Raw genomic sequence first — 23,047 nt, 5'->3', positions numbered from 1 at the left:
ATTTTCAGCCTTACATGTATGAAAATATGGCAGGGCAAGGGCAGCCATCAAGATTCAAGTAGGAGGCACAACCAGAACCGTGTATTTTTTATAAAAAAGGGAAAAAAAGGTAAAAGGAATGGCCAAACCAGAAGTTCAGTTATGCCAGTGTCCAAAAATACATGAAAGAAAACATTTTACAACAAAAGATCATCTATCATGGTATAAGCTAAAGAACTACTGTGTAGATATCTTGATTCTACAGAATTGCACATCAAAGACAGTGCAATCAAAGACAGAAAGTAACTTCTTAGACAAATCAGCCTTCAGATATGTCTTCACAGTCCTGGGAGAATGAAAACAAGCTCATTGTGCTCTAGAAAGAGGTCTTCAAAAATTTCAATTTCCAAGATATGAGCACAATAAGAAAAAAAAAAAAATCATCAGGGGACACATTGACACTCATCCACATGAAAACTCAGCTAAGAGGGAGGAAAGGCTCAGGCCCTTCATCACAAGACTTTCCATTCTGCAGCACTGTGGAGAAGATGTGGCAGATCTGCACATGTATCAGTGTGTAAGACACCCAACTTACCCTTCCATTTCAGAGCTTCCCATGTCAGAGACATCACCCACGGTGTGAGCTACTGCAGCTCTCGTGAGGTGCTCGAGCTGCACATACGCTGCTGAGAAAAGCAATCAGCTTTCCAGGCTCTCTCTCCTGACACAACAGAATTAAAAGTTCTGCTGATGGAGAAACCAAGAGGCTTTGGTCTCTTCCAAGCCACACAGCAAAAGAAGCAGCTCCGAGGGAACAGCACCATGGAGCACAGAACACCTGAAGCTGACTCAGGCAGGGCAGCAGTGGAGCTCCTCACACACTGCCTGGGAGTACCAACAGCGACACCAGAGCACTACAGGAGGACTCCAGTGGCAGAGATGACAAAGGGACCTGCAGACAGCTGGGTCAGGAGTCAGGAGCTCTATCCAAGTTGGATGGCTGTGCAGAAATGTAAACAATAGATCGTGGCTGCAAGAACTTAACTCACAAGAGCTGAAGGCTTCCATATGAAGAACATATGGATAGAAGAAGGAATGGATCTGAAGTGCTTTCCAAATTACTTTCAGCTCTACTCATTCATGAGAATGTAAGAAAGAAGCAGATCTTGATGATATTTTTACATTTATAAAATATGCCTGGCGAGAAAAGCAAAAACATTGACATGTTATCTCAAAAACAAGGGCCAACCTGGGAAGACAGAGCCAAAAGCAAGATCTGATGGAACAATCAGCTACTTCTCTGACTAAACATCTGTGAAGTTACCTGTCTATGTATGCTCTGCAAAGAAAACAAGAGAGAGAAGAAAAAATGGCACTCATAAACTGGAGTCTCAGATAGAAATACTGTGGTAGAGAAGCATCCCAAGGAGCCTATTAGCAGAAACAAAACAAAAAAAAAAGGAGCATGCATCAGACACAGACCAAAAGAAAAAAAATAACATAAGAAATTCTTAAGAGTAGCTCACAATTCTTTAGAGTCACATAAATTTCGGGCAATCTCAGTCATTCTGTTGGAACATAAATTAGTATGGAAGCCCAGACCTGCAGCATCAAGTTGGTTACAGATATATATAAAAAACAAACAAACAAAAACAACAACAAAAAAGACATGCTGAATCAACAATCATAAAGATAATTTTTTCAGGCTTATCTAAACCCATGTCTAGATACACATTAACAGTGATGCTCACAGAAGTGTTTCAGCAGCAACAAGAGTTGGGAAACGAGGTGCTCTCTTTCTGAGATTGAATTTTCAGAGTGGACTTCCCTTCTGCCAGTAGAAAAAAAAATAAAACAAGTGTTGTTTACCCAAAGTTAAAGCACAAACGTAAGGGTACAATTCTCAGGAAATGAAACAAGGTCAAGCTGAACATTCATGAAAATCATCCGTAACCATCAAGGCAGAGTCCTGATCAGATAGAAATACTGTGGTAGAGAAGCATCCCAAGGAGCCTATTAGCAGAAACAAAACAAAAAAAAAAAAGGAGCATGCATCAGACACAGACCAAAAGAAAAAAAATAACATAAGAAATTCTTAAGAGTAGCTCACAATTCTTTAGAGTTACATAAATTTCGGGCAATCTCAGTCATTCTGTTGGAACATAAATTAGTATGGAAGCCCAGACCTGCAGCATCAAGTTGGTTACAGATATATATAAAAAACAAACAAACAAGAACAACAACAAAAAAGACATGCTGAATTAACAATCATAAAGATCATTTTTTCAGGCTTATCTAAACCTATGTCCAGATACACATTAACAGTGATGCTCACAGAAGTGTTTCAGCAGCAACAAGAGTTGGGAAACGAGGTGCTCTCTTTCTGAGATTGAATTTTCAGAGTGGACTTCCCTTCTGCCAGTAGAAAAAAAAATAAAACAAGTGTTGTTTACCCAAAGTTAAAGCACAAACGTAAGGGTACAATTCTCAGGAAATGAAACAAGGTCAAGCTGAACATTCATGAAAATCATCCGTAACCATCAAGGCAGAGTTCTGAACAAATTTCTTTATAATCTTTAAAAGGTGTTTCTTAGTGTCAAATAGAAATAATTTTTTTGCTGAAAAAAATGCATGCAGTATTTCATTTGGAGGCCAGAGAGTTCCTAGAGATCTGCCAAAGAACACAGAAATGTTATTAGAACAAAACCCAGCACAACACTCGCAATGTTTAGTGAACATTCCTCCAGCTGGACAACACTTAACAGCTCTTGTCTTATCACTGTCATGTCTGGAAGCAGGCCAGATCCTGCCACTAATATTTATGTTCATCTTGGGGATCCCTGAGGAGCCACATTAATCCAGGAACAATGTACAAGCAGAATTAGTCCCTCCATTTCTGTCCAGACTTAATTTCACTGCTGAACATTGAAACTTTAGACATTACACTTCAATGCCACATTTAGGTCGATCCCAAAATATTCACGGATGTTTCTAAAATAAAAGATAACCAGCAAATGCACATTAAAATACTGGAATAAAACACAGGGATTTATTCCCCCAAAAATCCACATTTGTCTCAAGCTGTTACATGGATCTGCAAAATAGCTGCTGTGAACTTCACAAAGCAAAGCACAAAGAGCAAGCTAAATGCTGCACAAGGACACTATGAAAGTGCACGAGAGCCCCAGTCAGAGCAAGAATTACTGAGAAGTACAGCAAGCCAGGATGAACCTGGACTTCTCTTTTTTGCTAGGGAATTATTAAACCACAGCTCTCAAGCCCAAACTTAAAATTTTGAGCCCCACCCCAGATCCAGTGCCTGAAATGCAGCTCTGTCTTGTCTCTGGCACAGATTTGTGACTCGCTGAGCTATCCCCCAGAGAAGGGCAGCTCTTGGCCAGGTGTCCTTACAGGGAGCATCACACAGCTCCAGAGATGGTGGCCCCTGCTCTGCTCCTCTCCACAAACCATGCATCCTACTGGGGAGCTTTGAAATGCTGTGCATGACAAGACTTCCTAAGTCTATCTTACAAAAGGTCCTGTTAATTACACTGTTTTCAGCTATACTGCTTAAATACAGCAGACATGGACAAGGCCAGGTTTAAACCCAAAGTCTACTGGAGAATGGTTCTGCTGACTCCCAGAGAGTTTGAATCCCTGACATTAGCTGTGAGGACCAGCTCCAGGTTTGCTATTCCGTGCCAGGTACCACTGAGCATGCTCTCCACAGGGCTCCTTTATCCTTCAGCGTCTACTGTAATAAACACGACTAAAGTCAGGTACCAACAACTGACTGAACGAGAGGAAATTCTACTTTTATCAATACAAATGCGACAGATTTCCAGCCTCTAATCCACAGAATGGCTGAGATGTCAATCACTCCAAGAAAATGTGGATCTAAGGCTAAACACAGAATTACGAACGCGCCCAATCCTATCAACAGCATCATACACAGTGATTTCAAAATGTTCTTTTAAATATTCTCAGAAAGCAGATTTCAAAAACTTCTTTAGAAACTGTATTTTGCATTACCCTGAAGTCATACGGGAGTTAGATGCATCTCAGCTAAATGGTTTTGATTGCAGTCAATTGCAAGGGGGATTTTCTGCCTAGCACAGAGACATTTAAGAATAAACTATATCATAGCTCTTACTTTAGAATATGCCAACAAAAATACGAAGCCATCATGTAGTCAAAAATATTTCACAGAAACACTAATGCTAAAAATCTAGCTGTATTATTTAGTCATTGCTTTTATGTATTAACTACAGAGATTATAAAACAGAGCTCACTCTCAAAGAATATTAAAAAAATCAAACCCTGTTTTCATTGTTCCTGATAACTCTGTTAATACTGTTTAACTTGCATGCCATTGCCAGACACTTTAAATAGATTCCACATCAAAAACATCTACTGTACAGAGAGGATATGCAGAAAAGCAAAAACATTCCTTGCCATGCTCTCGACAGAATTACGATTGCAAATAAATCACAAAATACAAGAAATCCCACCTTTAAGGAAGACTCTTACAAAGATGCTATTTCTTTCCTGTGAACAAAACCTTCTTGGAGAGAAATTTTATCCGCATATAAGAAGAGTCAGAAACCTCTGGGAAGAAATGTAGCAGCATTGGTATTCTGCTCAGAAAATGTCATCACAGATCTGTTTACCTTAACTGTGGACCATGATTCAGCCGGTGACAACCGTCTTGCATACTGATCAATTTATTTGCAGCAAAATTACTAACATTTTCTTCTTTAACCATTTAGGTTCTGGAAAGAGCTACTAAGACAGGAGTAATATAAAAATCCTAATTAACTAAAAACTTTCTCCTCCAGCACAATGCCCTGTGCTTTGGGGTGTGAGGGGGGCCCACCCCTAATCTTGAAGATAAATTAGGGCATATGGTGAGCAGTTACCAGAGAAACGTTCTCTTTTTCAAAATGAAGATCAGAGCTTTATCCTCTGCCTGCATCACAGGTGAATGTTAAGCACTCGAAGGGGGGGAGGTGATGAGATTGAGTTGAAGGAGCACTGTCTGTGCAGCAGAGACTGGGACTGAACATTTAAGAGTGGCCTAACCGGTGTTCCAGAGGCCAAATCCAGTCACCTCGCTCCCTGCCTTCTCTGCTGTGACTCTGCAGGAGATGCAGGGCCAGTGACATGCCTAAGTAGACTGGAAGAGCAAGTTTTGAAGTCAAAGACTGGAACCATATGCCCCACCCACACTTGACTGCTGTGTTCACGCAAGCCATCCCTGTGGGATGTCCTGGGATCTCACTGCAATCCACACCCTTTTGTGTGCCCCACAGCTCAACACCACCTGGATGTGCAAAAGAAGGTGGGATGCAGACAAAGGATTGGAAGTAAATTGTGACAAAAGAGACTTTTGGTCTACTTTAGGGGAATTCTTGCTGCAAGTGCTCAGCTTGAGGGACAATGTGAGACCAATCCCTGAAGAATGAGCAGCCAACACTCAAAACCAGGATCCTCTGAAGCATCCAAAATTAGATATGCCATGCAGAAACCGCAGTACCCAAAAATCCCACTGTGGAAACATCAATCTTATGATCTGCAAAACCAAAAATGTATTTCATACATTAGTAGCTGATTTTGAACGTTATTTTGACAGTACTTCTTATTTCAATTTCCAATTTTCAACCGCAGTACCCAAAAATCCCACTGTGGAAACATCAATCTTATGATCTGTAAAACCAAAAATTTATTTCATACATTACTAGCTGATTTTGAATGTTATTTTGACAGTTAATTTCCAATTTTCGTGTTAATCACCTTATTCATTCCAAAAAAAAGGCTCCCCAAACTGTGCATCATTTCCATTTGAAATGAATGGTGATGCTCCCTCCTTCTCTGACATTTTGTATTTGCCAAAAGTAACTGCATAATTATAAGTTATGTGCAAGAAACAGAAGGTAACATTCAGTGTTATTTTCCATACTTTTTACTGAGCATCAGACCTAGCAAACAGCATATATGGCTGTTCTGTTATGTACAACTGCCCACAGCTGACCCATTAATGAACTCACAAAAACTGTGCAAGCACATACCCAGCCTGGGCAAACAAATATGAGGAAAACATAATAAACTCCAAGGACCTTATTTCAAGTTTCTCAGAGACAGATCATGCTCAGTCCATTAATTCTTCATTTAACAAGTCTGTTTCATTTATCTTGTTTTGGTTGGCATTCAATTAGAAATTCGTGTACAGGACATTTTTTTCCCTTTTTACAACAGAACACTTGCTGTATTTCATCCAGTAAAACATCAGGAGGTAAAGTGGAAGCTGCAAGACCAGCTAAAGCTAGGCAAAATAATCCTGAATTAGGCAAAACACCTGCACACAGTCCTGTCCACATGATTATCAATAACTGTTAAAAGGGCCTGATAAAATTTGTTGCTTAGTAAATAAGCAGAGAGTTACCCACTTGGCCAGTGCAAGTTAAAAAAAAAAAACAAAATAAAGCCCACACGACCATACTCTCAGCTTTACTGTGACTTCAGTTATGGATATGCTTTGTCATATCTGCTTCTACATTCTTAAAATTTATTGAGATTGGAATTCTGTCTACAAGGAAAGAAAAGCCCTCTCATCCAACCAGCCCTCATCTGCTGCCTTGCACCTCAGCCCATTTTTGCTGGCTGCTCTCATGACTACATATATAATAGGTGTATATATATATATATACACACACACAGAGATACACACGCATATAAATATGTAAACACCAGAAGAGTTAAACCTGGATTCCTTCTCCCATTGTATTGCTCGTCCCCTCTTGGGTGTCACCCCAAGCCAGTGCACTCCTCAAAGGCAATGTCAAAGCGTTTCAGCCACTGCCACCCTATCCCACAACTTCACCCTTCTCATCTTTCTTACCTTCCCACACCCTTAGTACTTTTGCCAAGCTTTCCTGAGCAATCATGACTACCTCTGGATGCCCCGAACTCCCTACATTGGGCATCTGTGGATGCCAAAAAAACTATATGGGATTTATGTAGAGCCTATCTAAAGCTATGGGAAAGAAATTCACTGAGCCCTATGAAACAAACATCACTGGCTGGCTGGAGGGTGGGACAGTAGCCAGGGAAGCACCACACATGCTTACTCTCATTTTATACTCCTTCAAGCACCTGCTTTTGGTCAGGGCTAGAAAAGATATGCTGGGCTTGAAAAATTTTACTTTCAGGACAAGACAGCATGTTTTTACATCAGGAGCAGCAGAAGTAGCATTTCTTAAGTGTGTTTCTTCTACAAAGGTACAAAAGATAGGAAATTAGCCAATTACTGCTATTACTTTATTTCATTAACAATAAAATCAAGCATTTTCCATTGTATGCCCTTGCTCTGGATCACTGATTATTAATTTTATACCATCACTGCTATTTGTTCTTTCCTAAACACATCATCTCTCTTTCCCTCTTCTATAATCGTCAAAAAAATACTTGCAAGCAAATTTCGTTTTATAAATTCCTATGTAACTATTTTATAATAAAGAAATAATAACAGCAGTAACTGCTCAATAGTTTATCTGCACTATCTCATCATTTGAAGCTTCATTTTTGTTCATTCATCTTCAAATTATCTCTTTTAAAATAATATTTCCACTATCTTCTCTCAAGTAGTCTGGCTTCTTACTATCTATCTAGCAATTATTTTTCAGCATTAGAAGCTGGTTTAGATTTCAAGCATTTTCAGAGTTTCATCACAAATCTATTTTGTTCATGTACAAGTTCAACTGCCAATTTGTGAAAATTATTTTGAAGCTTCTATTAAAATACTTGCAATGGTATACATAAGAAATAAAACTGCCTGAGATCAATACCCTGCCTCTCCAGAGTTTACATCATAACAAGATGACAGCACTCTAAACTACTTTCAACTACATAAAACATAGTCAATACCTGTATAAATGTAAAGAAATAAAGCTAATTGGCAATAAATCTGTCCAGAACATTCATCAAAATGGATTTTAACTACATGCAGATCAGGGGCAGCCTAGCTTCCCCAGGAATCCAATGTCTTCTCTCAACTATTTCATTTTTTCCTCTAACCAGAAATGCACAGAATTCACATGAAAGTCATTGCCAACTTGTCCGTATTTTCAGTTCATTACAGAAGAAACCAGCTATCAGATTTCATGAGCATGAGAGGCAGTATTTATGACTATAACTTTTGGTTCACATTCAAAGAAATTCGACAACATACTTCTTAAATAATGAGCAGAAACATTCAAGTGAATTAATAAATTCTTGCTCTCCTCTTATAATTGTTTTATAGAAATATTCTTGTAACTCATTTTCACTGAGCGCTGTTCTAAGTTCACAGGTGCAAGGAGTCATATAATTTATCCAAAATGAAGAAATTTGAAAATGCATGGAGCCAGACCAAACCAGCAGTGTTATCCTGAACAACAGAGCACAGGGCAATCACCAGCAGGAATCTCTGCACACACCGAGGGGCTGGTGAGGAAGACCATGAAGGCTTTGAGGTGGTGATTGCCAAACTCCATCCCACCAAACCCAGCAGCACTGCTCTGGGGTGGTCCAAGAGCAGCCCTGCAGCCACACTGTGGTCACAGACTGAGGTCTCTGTGGTGCTCCCACCACACCACACCGAGACATCCACTGCCCATCAGCTGCAGAAAGCTTGGGAGCAACACAGCCCAAGACAAAGGTGTAAAATGTGGACCACTCTGATTCTAATTATCCACTGAAAATTACTAACTCGTGTCCTTCAAATGCCTTTATTATTTATTACAGAGATTTTTAAGTGTGCCTCAGAAGGGTCTGTCAATTTTAAATTTCATTCAGAACAGCAACTTGCGTTACCAAATACTTAATTATCAGTAAATTTACAGTGTCCTTGGGCACTGTTGGGTAATCAGAATGCTATTGTTTTCATTAAACAGCATTCTATTGATAGCACTAATGACTTCAGTTCTGCCTGATCAACAAGCAAATGATGCTTATTTGATGTTATGATAATTAATTGGCCTTTCAGGTGTTTTCACGCCCCAATTCATTACTAAGGATAAGAATTTTTATGTGAAACACCTTAAAAAGAATATCAGTATTTGTCAAAAATATATTCTAAAAATAGGGTGTGGTTTAGTACTTTTTCTCACGATTTCTAATACAACATTCTCTGCCTAAAAACTGCAGGGGAAAAATCCCATATTTAACTCCTTTCAAAAACCCAGCCTGAATCAGAGCATTGTAAATACTCAGTTCATTTTATGCCTGTCTGAAATTCCTCTAAGTCAAAGGAGATTTTCTGATTAAAATTTCTTTTATTTTTTTCTCAAAGACTGAAAACAGCCAGCTGCACTTTCCCACAGCAGCAAGAAGGATCAAAAAACACGACTCAAACGGGGTGTACAGCCATTATTTCTCAAACTCCTTGCTCAGTTTCCAAATATTGTAGTCCAGGCTTCAGACCATGGAAGAGGGCTATGGCTAAGAAAATTCCAGATTCAAACTGAACTGAATCTTGAAAAGGCACCAGAAAAGAGCGCACCAGCGTTCCCACAATGTTCCTCTGGCACCTGTCACCAATCTGGATGAGTTCAGATTAACCTCCCAACAAGGACAACCTTCAGAACATCGTCTGATGTCTTCACTGATCTCATACACCAGCCCACATCAGCAGTTACCTTCCTCTTTGCAGCTGAGTTTCCCAAACCCTGAATTTTTCTGCAAGCAAAAAACCCACAACATTTTAAATAAAGGTCTTAGTGATTTTTCTACATTTCACTGCCCCTTCACTTCACTAAATGTTTTTTAGAACATTCCTCCTTTTAGGTAATTTCATATATTATATCTTTCATGTCTGCAAATTTAAAAAAAAAAAAAAAAGTCCACAAGCTTCTGGGTGCTCAAAAAGGCATTTGCTGTTGTTATTATTGTTACTTTATAGAACTTTTTAGTCCTACAAATACTCCAAATGGCACAACCCAATGTTATGGCATAAGGGAAACCTTCACAGTCATATAGAAAATACAAAATACTACAAAGCTCTGCTGCAGAATATTCCCTAGCATTACTTTAAGTTTTCTACACTCCCAAGAATTTGTCATGAATTTTGGAACACTTTTTTTCTGCTTATCTTCTTCCCAGAGCTACTTCCTGAACATATTTCATAAAGCTGAATCCCCTGCTTTCTTTTTAAAATTACCAGTTTTAACATAAGATAAATGCTGTTTCCAGATAGGCTGTGCTAGACTTTCTGATGTGATCAGCAGTTATAGCCATGCTCTCACTTGCTTTTTCAGAATTACAGAATACAAGATTTGCTGGATATTCTACTAGTGAACCACTAAACAATAAAAAAAAAAGCATATAACAACAAAGCATTATTTTTCTATGTCCCCATATTCACATTAGACATGATTTGACATCCATTACAAGCCACTTGTTCCCAAAAGCATACAGACAGTCCTGTGCATATATCAAATGCAGAAGTGAAGAAAAGTGATACTGAAAATACCCTCACTGTAAACAAAGTGGATGTTTGTCAAAAAACAAGCTGATTGCTTGTCTGTAAATATTGACCAAAGTAAGGTTTTAGCTTTGCTATTTGCTGACTGAAGAGCAGCACAGGCAAGTACACAGGACACACAAGATTATTCTGAATTCCAAACCTGGCAATCAGGTTCCAGCTATGACAGGGACTCTATGCAACAAAGCAAACAACCAGTGGCAGCCACATGCATTTACCAGGAAATCACTACAAACACTTTATCCTTACATTTCAACATCAGAAAGAATAATTATTTCATTTCTGAAAATGTATTTACTTCCAGGGACAGCTCATTGATTTGATTTAAAGAGCAGTTTGAGTTAACCCACTAACCAAATACCCCCATATAATACATTTTCCTACTTTTAAAATTTAACTTGCAAATGCACAAGCAACACTTGAAAACTATCTCATAATTTTCACTCAGTGCGACTGTGCTTTTCATATAGTTTGATCATCTCTTTGGTGTATGCCGCAATGTACATTTTGCTCTCAATCTTAATACAATCTGTAACTGGATAAGAATAAACAAATGCATTTTCAAAGGCAAATTTAAGTGTCAAAAGCAACCGTAAGACAACACGATATAAGTTGTAAAACCTATATTAATACTTTAAAGCCAGTGGATTGTTGCTGGTTCAGCACTGAAATAACTATCTATCATGTGTATATTCTGCCAAGACACTTTAAAAGCACATTATCCAAATATCCTACCAACTCTGTAAAGAAAATACAAATTAATGGTTATTCATGTATTATAATAACTGCTGTTTCCAGAGAGAGAGAAGCTGTATCTTTTCCTTTTTCTCTCTCTGTTTCTTCCCAAAGGGAGGAAAATTTTTCGCTAATCCACCATAAACGTGGTTGAAATAAACGTCTATTAATAAAACATTATCAATTAGTACATCACAATGAAACATATTCTCAGCTTGTCCCAGCATAGGCATCTTACAAATACGTAATTTTTACAACTGATACGTATGAAAAAAGCATCTCAAATTATGCAGTCTTACAAACAGGACTTGCAAACTGGTGGTAAGAGAAATGAAAACAAAAGTCAGATGACTTAATTGTGGCATGTGAATGTTATTTGTCAGTGATTCAGTGGAAAGCCTGTAGTAAACTTGAACCCTGTCCAGGGCTGTACCACGAGCCTGCCTTCTTGCCCTGGTCGATTCTCAGACATACGGCAGCCAGTGATGCACGAGAAACGCGCAGCCAGGGTGCAGCAGCCAGGAATTCTCCTGCACAGCGGCAATTCACTGGTCTCTGAAATTCTTATTCTTAATTACCACATTCATTTCAAATTCAGCAATGACGAGGGAGTATTTTGTCCTTAGGACCATCCTGAAAAACCCAGAGAGGGGCGTGGGTGGAGACATGATGAGCCCCGGAGCCGAGCTTGGATCCACCATCATCAACCTCCACTGTAACACTCAGAGACGAGCCAAGGCTCCTCAAACCCTGAACCATCTATCACATGCGTGCCCTTCCTAGAGCAAAGTGAGGATTGGCATGCTGCCTGAGTCTCACTCAGCTCTGCCAAGGGCAGCAAGGCTTCTGCACATCAGTAGATGAGGCAGAACCAATTCCTTAATGTCATATCAACCTTTTCATCAAAGTCGTCAGATACTACTTTAGAGAAGGAATAAAGAGGCATGTGCCAGCTATGAGACTAATGAATAGCTTTCCTCCAGCAAAACATAATTCAGCATGAACTCCACGTTACTTTCTTTCCACCCACTCACACATCTCCAGCTGATAGTACTCAACCAAAATGCCAACAAGTAAAACCACACACCTTTCAATTCAGCTACTGTACACCAGCACTAAGATTTCATTCCACAGCGCCATCCTACAGCTGCCTAACTTCTAATATGTAAATAAAATATTATTTACATGCCTCCTTTTTTTAAAACATGCATGGAACCTAGAGGGAGAAACACAGGTGACAAAAGGGAACACTTAGGAGGGGAAAGATATTGAAACTGGCAGCTTCCCCAAAGACATTAAAAACCATTACAAGTCTCAGTCCCATTTACAGTTCAGAACCAAAGAGTTCTGAAGCAGGAGAAGAACACCACTAAAATAAAATATGATTAATTCTTGAGTCAGGAAACACTTAGGAAATGTACAATGTTAGCTTGTCTGAAAAATGGAAGAGTATCAAGATATATTTCAGCAAAAGACTAATACATCTCAGAAAGGCACATGTTCATTGAGTGTATCAGAAACAGCTCAGAAAGTACAGAAAGTCCAGAACACTCGGGTTTTGCTTAGAAGAAAAACAACCCAACATCTGTGATCATTTGAGAACCAAGTCTCAAGTATGAATAAACTACAAGGAGCCCAAAGACTCGTATACACCCAAGTACTTCACAGTGACCATCAACAACAAAGAAGAAAGAAAATTCCCTATTGCTGTCTTATTCTGTAAGTATCCATAATGGAAATTTTATACTTAATTTTAAAGTGTCTCTAATGGGCCATTTTGGGGTTACATGTAGTTTGATCTAGAACTTGTTTTTTTGTTAGTGAGAATCCAGTTCCAGAGAAATAGTTTCACTTGGACCAACCCTAACTCAGAGATGGCAGAGCATCCACAGAGACACTACACATTTTAAGAACTTGTTTCAGAAAACTGGGAAATTTAGATCTTGGCATTTGGGGAAGATTGTCTTAAGTGAACATAACAATCTTAATTCCAGCAGTCCACGATCCCCTTTGCTGAAGATGCAGCTAGAAAGTATTCTTATTTTCCAGTCCTCATAATAGAGTTTGAAAATGCTCCTATGCTTTTCTTAGTGAAGGTTCATTTATTTTAATGTCAACAATGAAAATGCATATTTCAAACCCGCACTAGTAAGCAAAAATGCACAGCAAGTGCTGTTCCCCACAAACCTTACTGCACACCAAATAAATTTACTTTGTCTTTTTTTCCCTTAAACTAGAAATATTTTAGATGAAAACATAAAAAACTTAGCAGAGGAACTCTTATCTCTGAAACGCTGAAATCCTGACATAGCACAATAATTTGCCATTATATTCTTTCACTGAAAATCTCATTACAATAAAAGAAAGTTTTAATTATACAGACTTGATTTCTACTGATCAAACCACTGCTTAGCAGAGAAAGTGCAAAACATTTTCAGGGTGAGACATCTACATGCAGAGGGCCAGGATATCTTTTAAAGATGCTTAAAAAAATTTAAATCCAAGGAAAACACTGGTGTCCCATATACTGTGACACGAATGTGACTCACAGGAGTAGTCAACAGACCAACCACAGGTCCACCTCCGTGGACTGATGCTAAATGAGCCACCTCTCAGAGACTGGGAACACAAGAATTTACCACTTCAAACCAAGCTTTTCTAGCTATCACTACTTTTAGTGTTTAAAGCTGGACTCAAAATTGAGCTAGGAACTTTGCTAGCAACTTCACTGGACATAACACAATGGAAATCCAGCTCAGGCATGGCCTGGCAGCAATACAATTTTTTGTCCATGAAAGGATGGAACATGATGCAGAGGGCAGTGACACACAGAAGGTACTGCCTTTTAATAGCTAATTTATGGCTATAACCCACTTCCCACAGCTACTGTTACAATCACCACCTCATTTCAGGGGCTGACTTCTGCCATGTGTGAGGGCCACCGTGTGTTGGGCAGATTAACCATTTTCCATGTGGCAGAAGCTCAGCAGATTAAAATACCAGCCTCATACTCACAGGCTGGTCACAGCAAACTTGTCACATAACTTCAGCAGCCTGGCCCTCTTCAGGACACTGCTGGATGACCTGCAGACATACCAGACACAGCCTGCTTTTACTTATTGCAATAGAATGTGGAGACTGGGGATGCACTCTGCAAAGCACAGTCCAGAAAACAGGAGGCAATCTCTGCTCTCCAAAGAATTTAGCAGTAAATTGAAAAAAATCTGAGATTACTGCTGTGATTTATTCACAAGTTATTTTAACTCTTCCTGCATTCAAAAATAATTAGTTCTATCCCAAGTTCTAAAAGCACTTCCAGTTCAGTTCAAATTTTCCATCCAGATATTACAAGCAATACAATTTTAAAATATATGCATTTCAAGGGTATGTAACAGCACCCAGATGCCCACCTACCTTCACTAACAGAAACAGCCAGCAGTAACAAGTTCCTAAAATTACTTACTTACATGGAATTGTGCTCTGGGTTAGTACTGGGAAAGTATTAGAGATAATTTTTCAAAATCAGGCCTGCAGGTTCCTCAGACATGCAGGTTCCTTTGCTTTTGCCTCTGAGGAATACAAATATGCAGTGTTTTTGTTCTTTGCAGCTCAGTGATTTACTGGCATGCCTCTTCCCATAAAATATTTGCATATATCTGAGAGTCAAACTGTTCTGATACATTCTGTGTTTGCCAGGAAGTGAACGCTTCACTTCAGTGTAACTGAACATTTAAAGAACGACAGGCACCAGGACAAATGGCAGCATAATTAACATACCAATGAAGAGCCAGTTGTTAATTACTATCCATTTTAGGCATTTTGTATGAGCAACTTACCTGAAAAGCCTTTCCATCTGCATGCTGGCAAAGCCAGTAATTAAACAATTCAACACCCCTTTTGCTTGATTAGAGAAAAAATTACAATTATTTTATATTATTCTACTTGTCACATGCAGTTGACATTTAGATGAGAAAAACCTGCAGCAGCCCAGATCTAAGCATTTGAAATTAATACTATGAGCTGTCCTTGAACAAAACAACAACACCCATCCAGGGCAGATGCAAGCTAATAGAGGCTCCTAATTTGACACAGCTGATTACACCTCCCAGTACCTGCTGGGCTGCAGGGAGGCAGCACAGAAAAAGTACCACTTTTCTCTAAGGGGGACTTCAGATGCTCCCCACAGAAAAAATCTGAATTCATAAGCTGTTGAAAGACTTGGGAGTAGCACCAGCACAATGCCAGGATTCATTTACATTTCAGCAACACTGAGAAGTCAATACAAAGCTCAGCACAGAGAAAATAAAGTAGTTACAGGAGTTGTGAGAAAGGTAGAGACACCTAAGTGTGAAAAGCAGGATTGAAACCACAGGACAGAAATACCAAAGATAAGCAAAATGGAAACAAACACTCACAAAAAAAGAAAAAGGAAGCAGAAAGTTTAGAAACATTCATCAATATGTTGAGTATCTAAAAGAAAGGATTTCTCTTTCTCCCTGTGCAGATGGCTTTGCTCAAGGAAGACCAGCGTGCTTTGGGTACAAAAAAAAAGGAAATTACATCTATCTTTTAAACAGCTTCTAATTCATTACGCATCGCATGACTACGGCCACTAATCCATGCCAACAATAAAACTGAGATCCATTTGAAATTTTGACTATCCAAAATAAACTCTGAATCAGCTCTTGCTAAAAAACTGTCATTCTCCATTTCATCCTGCATTTTCAAACCATGTAATTTCTGCACATTAAAGGCCAGATCTTGCCAAAATCCTGTAACATTTTGTGACAAAGTAGTTCTTCCCAGAACAGACAGAAAGTGCACGGTCCATGGGGGTTTATTCCATCTATTAATTTTCATGTGGATTTTTATTGAAACAATGAAAGATGATGAAAGATTATTTTTCTGAAGCTTTTTCTTTTCCTCTATCTTACTTGGGTTATAATCAGAAGGCAAATAAAATGTACAAACGCAGCCTCATAAAATTTTTCTTTTCCTCCTTGACAGAATGATTGATACAGATGGGGTGACAGGAAATGCTTTAGAGCTGAACAAAGAAAACACTGTTAGCAAGAAGTAAACTGTACCAATGGTTTCTAGAGCAAGCACCCACCCACGATCTCTGGAATGTCTCATTTTTGCCTGTGTCGTCCTGCAAATGCAATGTTTTGCATGAAGTAAGTTTCAGAATGGTGAAGGAGCACCTCTGACTTTGCTGATTTCTTTCCCACATAACCTTTATTGAGCACATCCCTCCAGCCAGAGAGGCAGCTGGGGTTGGTATCTGCACACATCTCTGCTCTCCCCAGAGCTGGCCAGACAGAACAGCTCATCCTGAGCTGATTCATCCATCTCTAAACACTGCTGGCCAGCCAAAGACACTTTGCTATTGATAGACTGGAAAATCTGCCAGAGATCTACACTAAGAGCCGTGATCTAAATTCCCATCTCTTAAACTCAAGACCCCTCTTTCTCTTTCCTACTGCATATTTTAATAACATTGTAATTTCTGCAGGTAGCACTGAATTAACACATTTTCCATTCCTGCTTGTCAGTTCTGAAGCAGTAAGCCCCCCAAAATTACTCTGAGCGACACACATATCTGATCTTCACAACCATTTAAGCATAATCTCTGAATACATCTTCATAATGACAGCCCCATTTCTGTCCTCTTAATAACAATAATCACTACATCAACAGGGTTATTTTGCCTTGACTATTTTGAAAAGGCTATTTTTTTTCTTTTCTACCTAATCTCTATTGCAATTTTCCTTACTGCTAAGAAATATCAGCAACACCATATGGTATTACAGAAATCAGCAATATCTCTTTTGTTTTGCATTTTTATTAGAGGAATGGGAAAACATTATTCTATTGAAAAAATATTTGGAACCAACCACAAGCTACATATGCAAATTTTAAATAACTATTTTGTGACAGAAGAGATGAAATCTTTTGTATACCCTATACCTGTATATTAGAAATATAAAAATAACGGCATTTCTTCAATGCCAGTTACTGTTCAGTACACAGTCCTGAAGGGCAAAACATTATCACAGAACAATTCAAGAGGCATTGGCATCTCATACCACATTTTGACTGAATTAAGGACCAATTCTGCAGTACCAGAGCTATGAAAACACAAGAAGAAAACGATCTGCAATGTAAACCTCCCATCAGCTAATGAGTGTTCTAATTTTGAGACCCTTTTTTTAACTTTACCCTAGAATGATGACTACTTTTTTGCATACCAGAAACATCAGAGCTCATTATAACCTCCATCACTACAACACTCCATTTACTCCCCAGGATGCTGTTAAATTGATTTTTTAGCTTACTGGATAGTCTGTGTTGTAATGAAGGGCAGAGCAGCAGCAATAAAACACAACTTTTGGGCTTTGAGTTGAATGATTTTGACATCTAAAACACTGAAGTAGATTCCTTTTTTAATAATCAATTTCAAAGCTGTTGGAAATCTAAAGAAAAGAATGGCCAGATTGTCAGCAAGTCAGTTCCTTTCAGGAATATGAACTGAGCAGCAACAAAAAAAATTCTCCCACAGCACTTAATATCTTAGTCACTTCAGCTCAAATGTAGGACTGGGTAGGACTCAATATCTAGTTCAAATAGAAGAATGATTTCTGTCCAATTAACTCCCAAGTCAAACAAACACAAAAACCCGCAAACCACCTCCCAGAACCCAATGCACTCATCTAAACCAAGAGCCCAGATGCAGGGCTTACAAGTCTTCATGAATATGACAGAAAATTTGCCATTAGCTCACTACAAACTGAAAGTAAAGAAAGCTTATTTAATAATCTTGCTTTAAATTAAAATGCCAATTTTTTATATTTTGGATTAGCCATGGGCTGAAAGTACCCTTCAAGAGCTGCTGTGGTTGCAGCAATGTCCTAAGCCCCAGCAATTCCTCTCTCTCATATCACAACATCTCTCTCTACACATTTCTAGTAAATGCCCTTTGGAGGATATATTCTCTAAACCAGGAGCTTTAGGGATTACATGAACAAGTCAGTTAATTTTTTTTTCCAATTAAATACAAAAATACAGCCCTAAGGATTTATAAAATTGCAAAACATCACCAAAAATGCATCCTGTGAGATATTCCCTCCAAAGTAACTCTAGATAAACTGCAAAATCTCATGATTTCTCTTGACTTGACTTTTGAGTTCATGGCATTTTGGCAATACACTTGTGTGTACCACCTTCCATTCAGGGGTACCTCAGTGGGAGAACTGAAATGATGCCTTTCAGTTCATTTCTCATCACCTGATCACAGCAGAAAGTTGCTCCTCAGACTGATCCAGACTGAAACTCATCACCCAAAACCAGATGATGTCTTAGGATAAAAAACTCCTAAACTTGTGAAGAGTTTTATGTTTTCATCCTACCCTGGCTAATACAAGAATCACCCCTTCGTGTGTTGCACTCAAGTTAAGTAAAATCCGAACCCAAAGTAGCAACAGTTACGGACAAAGTTTGCATTCCAAAAATAACACCTTTCAAACAGACATGGCACTAAGTCACTTTGCTGCAAGCGGTAATATACAAAATGCTTGTAACACCTCCACAGTTTTTTTGTTCTTAAATCCCATTTAATATGCCAATCTTATTTCAGGAGGAAATAAATTAACTGTGATGCTTTGTGCCAATGCAGATGAGCTTCCCACACAGCTGTATTGTTTCACACTTCAGTTTGTCACCCAGAGTACGAGAAACCAACCCAGCACTCCCAGCCAGACCTGCTCCAAGGCTGAGCCTGCAGCAAGAGGAAGCAGCTTCTCCCACACAGCCCCTCAGCTGTGTCAGGGTGATGCCCAGCTGCAGCTATACACCCTCACCAAAAAGAACCATCAGTGTACATCTAACACAGCTCACGAAGCCATACAGGTGGCCTCACTGCCACCACAAATTTGGTCCCTGACACTGTAGTTCCTGTGAGCCTCAGGTGGGAAAGAATGCAAACTGCTCCCACTTCTATGAACTTCCCAAACTGAAGCTCTCCATTAAAAAAAGATCAGTGGGGAAAAGGATAAATCTGCATCTAACACAAGATGCTGCCACAGAGCACTGCATGGGTCTGCAGGAGAAGGACCTTCACACGGTTAGAGAACACCCAGCTCTTCTCTCTCCACTAATCCCCATTCCACTATCTAGAATATGACTAAAACCACATGTATTTGTATTGTGGTAGCTGCAAGTTAATGTCCTGCCTAAATTACCAACTGTTATTAGAACCCCAGACAATTGCTTAATAAAAATTTAATCATATTGTAATTTCTAATCATCATTAAAGATGCTTAACAAGTTAATCTTCTATTGTGCTCCCCTAACATTGCAGATCAGAAAGTCAACTAGCACAAGGTGGCACAGCTTCACCAATACTAATAGGGCTACTTTCATCTCACTCCAGCTGAGGATCTGTCCCCAAGAGAAAACAACAGGATTAAAGTCATTTCGCTACAGATTTTGACTGTTTCTCTGCATTGCTTTGCAGTTACTTACTTAAAAAAAAAAAAAAAAAAAAAAAAGCAACAGATTATGATTTTAAAAAGACACAGTACAGCGCACGAATTTCACACAGCTCTATCTTCTGCTGTCCGTGGCAGAGCAAAGGCAAAAGGCAGCACTATGCTACAGACTGGGGGTCTCCTTTCCTCAGAGCTCCCCACTTCCACTTCGCCGCCCCGGTGTCTGACAACAACTCTTCTCACACTCAGAAAACGTGGGAGGCTCACTAACAGGCAGCAAGTTTGTCTTTCAGCTCAGATCTGCTCCAGCCACCCAGACAGGAGCAGAACGATGCTCTAACCTCAGCCTTGCAGAAGGGATCTTGGTTCCCTTCAGGAAACCAACACCTTTCCTTATCCTTCCCATGGACCAGCAACCTGTGCTTCAGAGAGTTTGAGGACCACTCTGCAAGTCAACTTTCACAGAGATGTGCACAGGGAACACACCTGGCCCTTCTTTCCTCTTTTTTATGTTTCCTCAATAATCCCATTACAGTCCCTCAATTCACCAAGTGCTCACAGGAGAACAATGGTGAAGCCCTTCTCAGCTAGGAGCATGCTGTACCTCCTGCAACCACATCTTTTCGTGGGTTCAGCCTCAGGCAGGTGGTACAGAAAGTGGACAAGGTTGGTGCTAAAGGGGCGCCGGGCTCTGCTGTAACTCAGCAGTTTCAGCACTGGCCTCTAAGCGGACAGGGCTGTTCCTTCAGTGTGTAGCATGGAGGGCAGACAGGAGAACTGCAAACCAAACCCAAGTCAAAAAATGCTGTTTGTATCCTCCTCTGCCTGCAAAACTGATTTCACTGAGTGCACTCAGTGAAGCTTTCTGCTGTGATGCACAACATGGTACCCTGGAAGCTAAACAGTATTAATTTCATAACCTTGCCTTAAATATTGATTTTTATTTAATATGTAGAATTCTGATATTAAAACCTACTCTGACTGACAAATATCAGTTTCTGCTTACTGTACTGGTGCTTACTGAACCAAATTCATTGTTTATATCATAATATTTACTTTCAGCGTGTCAACTACACTACCAACTACAGCAGGATTTAATCTAATGAACAGGCTTTAAACATTAGTTGGCATTTACTCAAGCAAGGCTTTAATTGTCAGAACTCAACCTGACTCTACAAAAAATGACAAAATGCAAGCACATATTAAAAACAAGTAAAACTGAAATTGACCTTTAATAGCAATATTCTTCCTTAGTACTGAGCCCAGTGCAAGATCCGTCATCCCAATTATTTTTAGTGTCAGATACTTGTTGATCCACACCAAGTTGACCCAAGTACATCTCCAAAATATGACTCTGTATTTCACCCAAACTCACTTTATTCCGTCAGGCACTGAACAAAACAGATGTTACATCTCACAGACACACAACAAAACGTCGGGGAATTCCCTCACGAAAAAAACTGAATGGGAAAATGTTTGTAAGTTTCTTTTGTCAATAACTCTACCACTAACAGCAAATATTTACTGCATCCTTTGGAAAGAAAACAAACACAGGGCACATGCCGAGGTGCCCACGGTCAGTTTCAACACCGTTTCGGCTTCTGGAGCCGACAATAAAGCTGACAAACGCAGGGACGGGGGAAGCCAGTGTTGCTGCTCATCCCCAGGGCTCTGCCCGCCCCGCTGCGCCGCTGCCCTGTGCCCGCCAATGCTTATGCACCACTGTTCATGTCTGCACGGCTGCACCGAGCGCCGGCAGCCGGGGACAGAGGGGCGGCGTGTCCCGAGGAACCCCCACGGGCTCCCGGCTCCGCTGGCCCGGCTCTACCCGGCTCTGCCCGGCCCGGGGCCCCGCGGGGGCGGCGGGAGCGCTGTGGGGACCGCGCCGGGCCGGGCGCGAGGAGCCGGCGGCGGGGGCGTGTTGTGCGGCGGGGCCACTTGGGGCGAGACGGCAGCTACTCACCGGGAGGGTTTACCGCCGCCGGCGTTGCCATCTTGTCTCTGAGAAGAATTAAGACAAATGCAAGAGGGGCGGAGGGATGCTCAGAGCAGCCCGGGGGAAGCGCGGGAGGGGCAGGCAGCCGGCGCCAGGGCGGGCGGGCCGGGCGGCGCGGGGGCGGCGGCTGCTCCCGCCCCGGGACCGGCGGCGCTGCCCGCTCCGTGCGGGGCGGCCCAAGATGTCCGATGGCCCCGCGCCGCCTCTGCTCATGCGCCGCGCTCAGTGAGCATGTGCCGGGCGGCCGCACATGTGCGCTGGGCCCGCGGTCGCCGCTGCCCGGCCGGGACCCCCCGCAAGAACCGGCGGGAGCCGCCCCCGACACGGCCCCGGACCGGCCACCCCTCTCGGGGCTCGAACCCGCGGCCCCGGGGCGCGAACTTCCCTGAGCCGGGGACAGCCAGCGCAGCCCGCGGGCAGGGGAGCGCGGGGCCGGGCCGGGGTGAGGCCCAAGGGCCCAACACCAGCGGGGAGTGGGCGCTGACCTCCGGCTCTGAGCGGGAAGGTTGGGTGCTCTGTGCCACCCTTAAATTGTGGGAGGAGGTTGAGGTGCTGTCCCTGACCTCCAGTACTGAGCAGGAAGGTTGAGGTTCTCTGTGCCACCCTTAAGTTGCAGCTGAAGTTGGGGTGCTGTCCATCCCCTCCTGAACTTAAGCAGAAGATCGAGGTGCAGGTCACCACCACCCAAAACTGAGCAGGTGCCGTAGAACGATGTTCCCGCCATCCATGTTGTCCCCAGATAATGACATCCCTTTTCCCCTGAGGTGACAAGGTCCTCTGGAAGGTGGAAGGGCAACAGAGCCCCATGAGTTCACACTCATCAAGTGTACAGAAGTATCCAGGAATTCAGACCTTCTGTGCCCCTCCAGGTGGAGTGTGTGAATGGTACCATATTCCTCTAAAAACCTTGCTTTGGCTCACACTGGACTTGCTTTCATGCTAAGCAGTGCAACTGAACAACTGATCCTTTGTAACTCAGCTCGCATTTCAAGGCTTTGCATTATAAACACAAGGACAAAAAACACAAAATGAAACTGGAGATTCTTCTCATAATCTCATAGCTCGTGTCTTCAAGGTGAAAACCCCCCACTATCCCAGAATTAAAGTGCAAGATTTCTGAAAAGCCGCTGGTGTAATAACTGCAGCAGTCACGTGTAATGTGTGTGAAATACTGGGAAAAAAATAATGAATTTTGATGGCTTTGTCATCCCTCTGGAATGCTGCAAAAACCTGTTAATCTTTAAATGCCTGCCCATGGCTGTGCTCAGTTGCCCTGAACAGCCGTGCAGAAGTTGATGGGAGCAGTCAAGATGAAAAGTTGCAAATCAA

At 41.0% G+C, this 23,047-nt stretch overlaps 1 protein-coding gene across 2 annotated transcripts in view; it reads right to left on the bottom strand.

The window, feature by feature from the left end:
- Window positions 1-21,827, bottom strand: part of ARNT2 (aryl hydrocarbon receptor nuclear translocator 2) — a 95,567-nt gene extending 73,740 nt beyond the window's left edge. For both annotated transcript variants that reach the window (XM_041469237.1, XM_041469238.1), the window contains exon 1: window positions 21,686-21,827. In XM_041469237.1, the coding sequence (XP_041325171.1) occupies window positions 21,686-21,716 (31 nt within the window). In that variant the 5' untranslated portion in view covers window positions 21,717-21,827. The remainder of the gene's footprint in view (window positions 1-21,685) is intronic.
- Between the last annotated feature and the right edge of the window lie 1,220 nt (window positions 21,828-23,047).

Source organism: Pyrgilauda ruficollis, unplaced genomic scaffold (assembly GCF_017590135.1).
Source record: "Pyrgilauda ruficollis isolate IOZ18807 unplaced genomic scaffold, ASM1759013v1 scaffold23, whole genome shotgun sequence".
Lineage (NCBI taxonomy): Eukaryota > Metazoa > Chordata > Aves > Passeriformes > Passeridae > Pyrgilauda > Pyrgilauda ruficollis.
This window is presented reverse-complemented; position numbering and strand designations above follow the sequence as displayed.